At 35.0% G+C, this 12,092-nt stretch overlaps 1 protein-coding gene across 1 annotated transcript in view; it reads left to right on the forward strand.

Moving 5' to 3' along the window:
* The first annotated feature begins 431 nt into the window (after positions 1-431).
* Positions 432-12,092, forward strand: part of LOC150094688 (cell adhesion molecule Dscam1-like) — a 374,142-nt gene continuing 362,481 nt past the window's right edge. Inside the window, exon 1 of the mRNA XM_090411632.1 lies at positions 432-549. Within this exon, the coding sequence (XP_090267758.1) occupies positions 432-549 (118 nt within the window). The remainder of the gene's footprint in view (positions 550-12,092) is intronic.

Genomic DNA, 12,092 nt, shown 5'->3' on the forward strand with positions numbered 1-12,092 from the left:
GCAGTAGTTATCCTATGACATTGGATGAGTCGCTACGTTCGACTCGTCCGAAGTTTCTCATCGTTAACATTATCCTCCGGCAACTATCTTCTAACAAGACCTAAGTAAGAGAGAGGGAGGGAGAACTTGGCGCCTTTCGCTCCCGCGCATGCGCGTCCAAAGCATCCATCTGAACGCAATCGTTACCAGCCTTACTACGATTACTACAACTGCTACGCTATGAAAGCAAGGAGCACGGAGCTGGCGAAGCAAAACGTATCTTCGCGCGCTGGAGTCAGTTCTTCCCCTCCTTCGCTCTCGCACGCACCACACTGATCGTACTCTTAGCTCTGTTTCCGGCGCGCGCTACTGCTGCTGCTGCTACTACCGTCCAGAGAGAAAAGGCGCGCGCGCGCACTCCTACACAACATACACGAGGAAAAGTGATTGGGATGGACATTGCTACCGATAGTGTCGTGGTCTTCGTAACTCCACTGTCGGAGATGGTTTTAGTTCGGGTTGTTGGCTATCTTACATGTGCTCATGTGTGGATTACGCTTTGTCTTGCAGGTATGTAAAAAGAAGTTTAATATTTGTCTTTAGCGTAGTATTTTTTTCCATAATTGAATTGACATAAATCCTTTAAACACGATAAAATTTTTCTATATACGCTACCGAGTAAGTAACTTTTTTATGAAGTCTAATTTTCTTCCGGATAAGCAGGAAAAAAAATGTTAATGCCTCATAAATATATAAATGAATAAGTTGATTATGGATATTTCGGGGTACTAAGTTATCAATGCGGTTCTAAACAAACACAAAATAATAATTAAATTCAATTGTTTGAATTCGCTTGCATAACTTCATTAATACATGTTAAAAATGAAATGCAAGCGAATTCAAACAATTGAAATCGACCACGGTTCTTTATTGGCAACGAAAGCTATTGTTATTGCAAAACTTCACAGCAGACGATAGAATGTATTACACAACAACAATGCAATCGAATCATTGTGATCTCAGTTAAAGAGCCCAAACGATGAATTAATAGCGCATATAATTGTATTCAGTTGAAATGAACATCTATTCACGTGCGCTATTTGCTTCAGATGCTATTTAAATCGTTAGCATTTTCTAGCACTGCATTTAACGTTAATTTTGCGTTAGCTTAATAAATAAATAAGCTTTGACCAAATTGGGAAAAATGCGAGTATGAATTAATAATCACGTGTTTAGAGAAATTATTAATAAAGTTCTAGAGCGGTTTGCATCAATAATTACTAACCATTTATCTTGCAAACGATGGAAAAATGATTACATTCGTATGGAAAAACTTTCGGAAGTGCCTTGAGATATGAAGATCCATAATAATTTTTTAAATGTCCAAATTAAATGCCGAAAGAAGAATGGCTGATGATTAATCGAAACATGTGTTTCAGAAGGCATCCAACTGATATTCACTGTAGCAAAGGCAATTTATTTTTAAGATAGTATTCACCATAACTAGGAAATAAAGCATAATAATAATAAACGATAAATAGAACAGGGGGGAAATATTACTGTTTCCTTTCTAATTAAAACTCCATTACTGTGTGACGTAATTCTATCTGTTCATAATGAAATAGGAGATGGGCAAGAAGTTTAATATTCTATTATATTCAAAGTGATTAGCCAAAGTTCACAGTTTTAAAACTGGCAATATTAAGTAATTATATATTTTTTTATTAGACATTAAAAATTCTAAAATATGAAATATTTAAATTGGTAAAATAATATATAAATGATAAAAGATCTTTAAAATAACATTTTAATAGTTTGAACTTTAATTTTAACTTTTTAATTTTAATACTTAAATGTAATATTTAGGTTAATAAATCGTGGAGAAATATAAAACGGAGTTAAAACAGTGAATAGTATAGATAAAAAAATACAGACAGTTAATTTAGTGATATCACTTCAATAAATGGATCATACAATATCGCATGTGTTTGTGTGTTTTGCATTTTTATCATAATTGCACAGATTACCACATTATTCCAACAGCCAGTTATAAGTTACATAAAGTCAGTCGATCCATTAATAACATTTGTATAAACTCATTAATTAAATAAAAAAATATATAAACTTCATTATTAAAATATAATTCGTTTATTTTATAAAGTTTATCTTCCAAATACCTAGAATTTTTTAAATATTAAAAGCTGACACCATTTAGTTTTTTCTATGGTGTTGATATATCCAGCTAACAAATCAGTGTGCATGCGTAATATAATATTTACGTTACAGAGCATTTTTGTGGTTTATAACGTACAAATATCGTGCAAATTAATAACAAAAAATTCCATTTACTGTGTAGCAAAGAACTAATATGCATTTGATTTGTACGTAATAAACCAAAAATTTCACATTCGATTGCTAAATATGCAGTTAGTCCGTAAGCAAAAAAGAAAACTCACAACAGAGCAGGATGTAGTATTTCGACCGGAAACTTTTACTTATGATAACAATGAAATACCACAGTATTAGGACGTCCAATCTTTAGTTAGAAAATAAACTAACTTTTTAATTATATTTTTCTTTATTAAATAAATATATGTGTTGTTTGAGGAAGATTCATCGCTCGAAATTTGAAATTCTTTCCCAATTGTTATCGTCAAGTATCTCATCATTTTCTTTGTTACTTCCGTATTCCAAAGAAAGTATTTGCATTCTACTATGTGTCCAATCAAGCAAGCGCATGTGATTTGTCAGCACGTCTGTGTGTCTGTTGTTTCTACTGACAAGAAATAAATAATCAATATTGCACACGTACTCAAATCAGAAATATCCCAAATGTTATATAAAAAAAATCGTAAAATGATTCTTGTTTGGATGGTATGTATTTTAAAGCCAGATGGTAACATCGATTTTATAGTATAAACACTAGACGTCTACGGGAGTTTTTCCTATTTTTCCCCTTTTCTGTTTAACGGATATATCGGATTTCTTAACTATATCAATCCTCGTCTACTAGAATTCCACCTTCGGTTTTTCATTCCTTCCTCGAGTCAACTTAGACACACGCTTAATAAAGCTGAACATTGTAAATCGATGCGATTCAATATATCTGTTGAAGGACTTCATAAACATCATCGGTTGCAATGCAGTTTACCCTCAGGGGAACTGTGTTGCAGGACAGAGTTAATGGACTTCACTAAAAGTTAACGATCGGAGTATGGTTTAGCCAAATGGAACTCGAGTGAATTATAATAATTAGTATATCACTAGGCGCTCTTAAACTGACGGCAAATAATAGGCAGACAACCAGACTATTGAGTATTTGAAACTCTACATAACCCGATAAAATTTGAACAAATATAAACAATGAAATTTAAATATGACTTGGAAAAATTAAAGCAAAGTAACGGATAGAGAGATAAAATTGCTCCCAATAAAGCATAAATACTTTGAATACTTCACTGGGGAACTATTTCATTCTGAACATTTGAATTTTGCGAAATTCTGAAAATCAGGCTTTTCCTAGAGATTCGAGATTGGTCCAGAAATTTGCTGTAGATGAATAAGAGATGAATCGCTTATAAAATCAGTTCCTGTGATCAATAGTCGTTAAGGTCGCTGCATCTGCTACGAGACGAAGATTAACTTCGTAATGATCGAGTCTCTTTTTTGGATGATTGATACCCTATGGACCTATTAAGGATAAGCTTCATTGGTTAGAATGTGATTCAGAAAATGTATTGATTTTAGTGTTGATAAATTACAGCAGTGAAGTTGAGGCACTTTTTGGTACTTACTTCCCAATTTCTGTGCATGCTTAATGATCTGATTTATATTGCATTCCATAGTTTAATGATCGTTGAGGCTAAGAAAATAGACCCAACATGCAATTAGAATAGCAGAAGCATGTTGCCCCCCCCCCTTAATTTTCAGAATACTCTCAATGGGGTTGAATCCCTAATATGATTGCACATACTCAGAAAATAATTGACCTCTTCCAATATCATCACTAGTTCGTTGAGTACAGATTAAGGCTATACTCAAAGCAATTAAGAGTGTGAGGTCAGATGCTGTCCGTCAATTAGTGTATAACCTGTCTGCCTGTTTTGTGGGATGAAAAATCATATTCCCCCCCCTTTGTTAGACTGACTAACGGACTTCTGAAAGTGCTTATAAATGTTCCTGTCATAAAGGGGCCGGTATCGAACTCGGAGAGCCTCCGTAGCTCAGTCGGTATAGACGAAGCCCTTTGGTCAGAAAGACCTGGGTTCGATTCTCGTCGATAACGTGAGGAAGCTTTACCTGGTCTCTTTCGATTAAAGGTGAGTTAGCAGGTCTAATACGAGGTAGGTTTTTTTTTTCACCCGGAAACTCGGGATTTTCGTACCTCAGAATGGGCAAACCGGCCACGTGAACACAGACATGGGACACCTCCAGGAATGAGGACTAACCAACCTACTTCGTAGGATTTGGGTTCCGAACACCTACACGATAAAATGTGTAAGTCTACGCGCCAGCGTAAAATAGGATAGGATCGAACTCGGGTGTTTTAGGTTGTTTGTTTCTGCTCAGAATGATACGGAGGTGGTATACCTACCATTAGTCAGGATCGGGTTGGGTCGTTTTGAATTATGTACGAAGTAATTAAAATTATGAAACCCATATATTTATGTCTGTTAACTGCATGCATTTTTTCCGACAGTCTGTTGTCTAGGATGATAAACCCTGTCAACGGCTAACTCTTCTTCAAATGGGGGAAAAACCCTTGTGAAGGTCTCCTTCATGTGATACAAATGATGGGCATCGTCGATACTGACTAAGCTCTGGAGGCTCTCGGTAATCCGGTTCGACGCCTAGACGTCGACAACATGCTCAGAAAATTTCCGCTTTGAAAGTTAAACTGAGGTTTCCATTGCTTAGGAGTGCTAGTTTGCCGCCCATATCATAGGGGAAAATTAACGACAGAGAAAATGCAGATTTAATTCTCGGTAGAACGAGCTGGTGAAGAAATAGAGTCGGAAATGGATCTTTAAGTTTAAAGATCCATTTCCGACTAAAGGTAGCGATGTGTTTGTCTAGTCCATATTCAATCCCACATTATACTCCAGATGTTACCTGATTACACTAGCCGAGAGGGCTAGTGTAACAGCTCTGCTACCAACAGGCTACCGGTTCGAATCCCGCCATGAGCAGGATGTTTGTGATTCTCTTTAGATGGGAGATGAATTTCATTACTCGGTGTGAGACTACTGCCTCGCTTATTGGAGTGGCTTCAAAAAGTTCTGTATTTGGTCTCTAGAGAAGAGTTTGACCCTTATTTAATCCTTAGCTAATCGCAGTACTGGCATACGATGTACCTTTTCATAGCCAGAGTTCATAAAAAATTTCTCATATATTTTGACTGATGCATATCCTATCTTCTCGTTCTGATGTTGTGTATTTAGATGTAATTCCTATGAAGGATTTATATCTAAAATTTCATCAGAATATATGAATATAGTTATTGGAGTTGAAGATAAAAAAATGTGAAGCAAACGTTACGAAATCAGATCTCTGATTCGCAAAAACAAACCGAAAATGCACATCAATTTCATTTTGTAGTTGAATATTTATTGGTAGTTCGAAAATATGATGGAAACAGTGAAATGGCGCTTCAAGAATTTTTCCTCTCGGCTCTGCATACAAAAAATGTTATATACACACACGCACATGAATCTTAGTTATTCAAATATTATTCACATACAGTTAAAAAGAAATAAATAATGTGGGGTGAAGTATGACAGTTTTTTCCTGGTGGTTGCCGTTTCACAATTCATTATTGGACACAAAATAATACTAAAAGTAGACTATCTAAAATATTTTGTGAAATGACAATTTTTTTAAAATATTTCACGAGAACGCATGCTCAGTAGTGCTTATTCATATCGTTCTGAAAACTGAAGTGTTGCTGTGAAAATTCGGAACTCTTTCTATTTTTTTTTTATTCACGCATGCCCAATACTTGAATAAATTACTATGACAACGAAATAAGAGAATTTCACGAATGCTAAATAAACAATTTAATTTTATTTTTAATGGTCGAACTTTGCTTGCCTTTTTTTAAAATTTCGTCTGTTTTATTTGTAAAACATTACTTTGTAAATTAACATATTAGCTATAAAATATTTCTAAAAACACTAAGAATTAGCAAGTAAAACTGGAAAATACAAAGAATAGTGGAAAGAAATTACGAAATATTTTTATATGTTAAATTAAATGTATGATAATTATAATAGATAGTAAAAGGTGTGTTAATAAAATACATTGCTATTATAATGAAATAAATATTATAAGAGAATAAAATAAAAACTTACATTTTACATGTTAATTACATTCGCTTGCCTCTGTTTAAAACTGTCTGTTCTATTTGTACAACATTACTTTGTAAATTAATAAACGTATCAGCCATAAAACATTTCTAAAACAAAAGCATTTTTTAAAGTATTAGCAAGTAAAACGGGAAAATACAAAAGACCGGAGAAAAAAATTACGAAGTGTTTTTAGATTCCTTATAAGGACGGGCTTAAAGGGGCGAAGCAAGAATGCTTTTCATCTTCCCCGTTATCTGTAGAGGACACTGTAGGGATAAGGTTATTGAGCTATTAAAGCTCTGATCATGGCAGGAGGATAACAGCAATAGCCAAGCCTCAGTTAGAACTTCATTGGCTACAGCATTGCCATCCATTACCCTCCAAGGGTATTAATCACCGCATCTCACGGTCGATTCCTGTTTTTAGATTAAATGTTATAAAACTTAATGTATGATAATTATAATAAATAGTAAAAGGTGTATTAATAAAACACATTTGCTATCATAATAAAATGTGTATTATAAGAGAATGAATAAACTTTAATTTTTAATTACAATAAATAGAATTACTTGACTTATTTTGAATCGATAATCTGATGAGGTAGATTCATAACTCTTTGATGAAGGCATTTTCTTTGCTTGTTTATCCTTTCATTTGGGAAATTTTTCAACCACTGTAAGAGAAGCTATCGGGTTTCCAATATCCACATGGTAAACAAGAGATATTGTTTCCAGGAACACATATCGACGTTGTTACCCAGAATATATATAACCTACAACAATAAGCTACTGTGTTTCACATGCGTGTGTCTCTCTCTGGTAGATATAAGATATTCGATTCATGAGGGATACCAACAGCCGTACACGGGTCTATCCGAAAACTTGGATCACACAAAATATTTTTAGCGTCTTGGATATGATATTATGAAGCTTATAATCCCGGTAATCTTAAGGTTTGTTTCTTTGCGGATATCAAACAAATCTGCTCAAAGAGAGAAAGTTAATCAAACTCCATTCATAAAGTAAACCAAATAGGCACAGTAATTGACTAGATTTTCATTGTATTTTCTTTTACTACTTGTTCAAAACTTTTATAGAATGATTTCACTTTTCAACAGAACTTGGTTGGGTTTTATTTATTTATTTATTTATTTTTTGGTTCACAAATTTCCACTTTTCTTCTTATATTCAACAGTGAGTGCAATTTTCATATAAAAAAAAAGATTGGTGACGAATGGGCGCATTGTAAAATGTATGGTAATAGAATTCGTTTCATTTACTAGTTTCCGTCCTCATTCGTATTCCTTTATCCACAGAATTACGTTGCGTTCCTCTGAGAAATGAGGTGTTGCGTGTATGAGCACAGCTCAGATTTCATCAGAGGTGCAGAGTGCGAGGAACAAAAGAACGGTGCATCAAAGTTTGTTCCATTAGTGAAACTTGGCGGAGACTTCGTAAACCACCGAGAATATTCAAATAAGGAAGGAAAACGCCAACTCATCAAGCAACGAGCACAAAGTAAATCCCCTAATGAAAGTGGAGTACATTGACATGATATAGGTCAAGTTCAAAACACAATCACATCCCTTAAGACAATACTGAATTTTATTTTCTTTCTTCTTCATTCACCTGATGAGGGTCAATTAGGCGAAACAGATTTAGCGATCATTTGCTTTCAGTAATAACTTCGTAATTTCAGATCCTGTAAATGATAGCATTTTAAATCACAGAATTAATAACAGACTCATTTTAATGATACAAATCAATAGCGTTTGTGGGTGTTTGATGCTTCCAAGCAAATTTGTAATATTATTAAAATAATAAACTGATAAAATCCTTGAGAAATTCTTATATCGAATGTTGTGCGTAAAAAAATGTCGAAAATGTACTGTACATTACAATAAATTGCTGCTATCACACTGGTGATTAATATTCTTATGCCACTAATAATAATAAAAAAATTATGAAAATCAATTACTTCGCCAAAGAAGAAGAGAACAAGCAAAGAAGGTGTTTCCGCTTGGTTATACAGCATATTACACTTGACAAGAAATTACATTCTTGCTTTACTTCTTTACCCAAGCGTAAGCAACGTTTCTGCGTGAAGTATCTCCACGTCTCGTCTACTTGTATACAGAAGCTGCTGACTTCAGACCAGAGGCCTCAGAATCCCGTAATGCAAAATCATTACAATAAGCATTACTATCTAGACCGATTTCGAACTTTAATTGGGGTACAGTAATCTACAAGATCGCTCTAAATCTCACTGAATCAAGCCTCATGTCCTTCAACCCCGGACAGTTGAAAAATAGACCCAGAAAATACAACTCACAGATTTTGTTTTGTTTGTTTGGGAGATGGACTGAGTCCTTGACTCTTTATCCCTTCATCTGATTGGAGGAAATCTGTGTGGATGGGATGTTATTTTCTAAAGGGTGCTAATATTGCAATTTGCTAAATGCTCTAGTCATGGCTGGGACTCATAGCAAGAATGCTTTTCATCTTCCCCGTTATCTGTAGAGGACAGTGTAGGGATAAGATGTTATTGAGTTATTAAAGCTCTGATTATGGCAGGTGGGTAACACCAATAGCCGAGCCTCAGTCAGAATTTCATTGGATACAGCATTGCCATCCATTACCCTCCAAGGGTATTAATCACCACATCTCACGGTCGATCAACATTCCCTCATAGGGTATTGACATTTATGTCTTTAGGGGTGAAGCAAAATGCTTTTCATAATGCCCGCTATCTGTTGTGGTTACAGTGAGGGTAAAATTTATGAGCAGTCTGCTCGCTCTGAATGGGCATGGAGATTATGCATCGCTATAGGAGGCTAATATAGCTTTTGGTCTTCTATATTGAATATGTCCGTTGCCTCGTATGCTGCAGCTTGCTGAACCAAGCCGTTGGGATGTGTTGACGTCTTTAGGATCTCTCATAGGTTAAATTCTTAAAAGAACTGGGCGATGGACTGAGTCCTTGACTCTTTATCCCGTCATCTGAATGAAGAAAATCTGTGTGGATGGAGTGTTGTTGAGCTAAAAAGCTCTAGTCATGGCTGGGTAACGACAATAGTTAAAACTTCATTGGCTACAGCTTTGCCATTTGTTACCCTAGAAGTCCTAAAAAGGACTTTTTTCAATTTCAGAATGCCTCACCTCTCATAAGTTAAATTTTTGTCCTTATAAGGACTGGCTTAAAGGGGCGAAGCAAGAATGCTTTTCATCTTCCCCGTTATCTGTAGAGGACAGTGTATGGATAAGGTGTTATTAAGCAATTAAAGCTCTGATCATGGCAGGAGAATAACAGCAATAGCCGAGCTTCAGTTAGAACTTCATTAGCTACAGCATTGCCATCCATTACCCTCCAAGGATATTGGATTAAATACCTTCATGTCTCTCATAGGTTAATTGAGCTCATATAATTTCTATATACTAATTATACAAATAAATAAATGGCGTATAAAATATTAATAAAATACTTTGGATTATAGAAAAAAGTATTTTTTAATATGCTGTAAAGAATATTATATTTAACAAAAAATTTTATTATTGTGAATCTTTTAAATAATGTTTTTGAACATGGGATACCGAGGCAATTCAAAGTCAGCAGTCTCTCTCTATATATACAAGTAGACTAGTCGTGAAGATACTTCATGTGCAATCTTTATTTGCTTATGCTTCGGTCGAGGATTAAAAACAAGAATTAATGTCTTGTTAAGTATAAAATAAAAAAGCGAATCTGCTGAGTGAAAACAGTTAATTTACATCATATAATGAAAAAAATGCATGATATAAAACTGAAGGAATATGTGATAAATAAGCATATTAATCAGCATTATTGTCAATTTAACGACTTTCATAAGTTTTCCACAGAATGTAAAAAAAAAAAAAAAAACGCGAACATTGAAAGAGTGTTCTTGTTAAAATTGAAAATAGCTTTATTGTCATTTCCACCGATGAAAGGTTGTGAACCTAATCCTAAACAATGCAAAATAATTCTTCTTGCACAACGTTTTAAATTATTAAAAATATTTTTTTAATAAATACTCTTCTTGCATCCACTTATTTGCAGAGCGAGTTAGCTTTGCTTGACTTTCCTACTAAAGGTTTATAAAATAAGAATGCAAACGAGTATCAGATCTTAAAATTAGCTGCATAACTGGTTTAAAATTGGTGTGATTTCATAATAGTTTCTATATGCATTCAACTGCGCTAAATACACCTACTGGGAGCTTGGATCACGTTACGTCACGTTGTTTTGAATCACATCAAAAGCAATTAGCGCTATGAGGCAACTACGTCTGGAAATCTGTTAACGGCATATTCTTCTGGCCTGTTTTGTGAGACAAAACACCCACATTTCCATGAGAAAGAAAGCTCTATTGCCTCCGCATGATACAGGATTAAGCATCTTGAGTTATTTGGTTGTGAATCATCATTATGAAGACTAAAAAACCCTTTATGAAGGTTCTCCCCGTTCTATATAGGGCCCGCCCGCATTTGAATTCCAAGAGAAGAATCTTTTTCTGGACTCATCTGAAGGTGGAGTTAGCCAGACTCATGCGGCGGTGGCATCATTTTTTGTTCCTCCCGGAAATGGGTTTTTATCCCACAAAACAGGCAAACCGGTCAGAAGAATATACGTATTTATACTTCGATAGTAAATAAAAAACAACAACAATTAACTATACAGGATTCAAACCCAGCTCTTTTCATTCAAAGGGTATCGTTCATTCGACTAACCTAAGAAGGCTCCACAGAGAAGGAGGAGGGGGGGAGGGCTCTTATGAGTAGGACTCGTAAATATATTTTTTTCAAACGATCCTTCTCTCGACAGTAGCTGATTTTTGTAAAAACATAAATTACAGTTTAAGCGAAACAAACCATTATTTTAAATTAGTATTTTCGTTTATCTTTATTTCTTGACTGTCACCGCGCATGCCATTTGGGAACTGACTCCTCATGACCGACAAAAATCTCTCTCCACGGTTATGATTTAAACGAAGCCGTCACGAACACATCAATTCCACAATGCACATTTCAACTTACAGGGAAATGAATGTGTATACCAAAAATTCATTTCTTTGTCCTTCAAACATTTTACTCGACTTACAAAGAACCACACACCCATTTGCAATTATGATACTCCCCGCAATGAAAAGGATTTTGAGTTCGAGATTACTCTAAGTGGTTTCTGTGCGAAATTCCGATGCAAAGACGGAATGCTAATATTCGTCCGGTTACAAGTTCCACAAGAGTCGAGGGTAGGGTAGGGTAGGGTGGGGTGAGGGGGGGGAAAGGAATCGATTCTTACTTCATTAACGTGCAGCCCGCGTGACATGCAGTACGGAAACCGACATTTCCTAAACCGTTTGTTAATAACATTTCTAGACATCTGTGTCCTATCGCTCGTGAGGCGTCCCTAATCACCAAGTCGGCTTTCAATAGCTTAGCTCCGAATACCAAGTTCCGCTTGTACTTCATAGTGATTACCATTTTTAACTAAAATACGATTTTTTACCACTTTTTTTTTATCGTCATCGATGTTAGGAATGTTGAAGAATTAACATTAAGTGTTACAGTTCAGAGAATTTGTTACATATTAAATATTCGGGTTTTTTTTTCTTTGTATTTTTTTTTATCCGTGATGCAGTCAAGTCGTAAAACTTTATGATGACTGTAGGAGCTGTTTGATCATTTGAAGTCATAGAATTCACATCAAGTTGCTAATTCTGTCTGGTTGCTATGGTAAATCTACTTTTAT

Source organism: Typopeltis vanoorti, chromosome 21 (assembly GCF_054136105.1).
Source record: "Typopeltis vanoorti isolate ZY-2024b chromosome 21, IOZ_Tvanoo_1.0, whole genome shotgun sequence".
NCBI classification, from domain to species: Eukaryota; Metazoa; Arthropoda; class Arachnida; order Uropygi; family Thelyphonidae; genus Typopeltis; species Typopeltis vanoorti.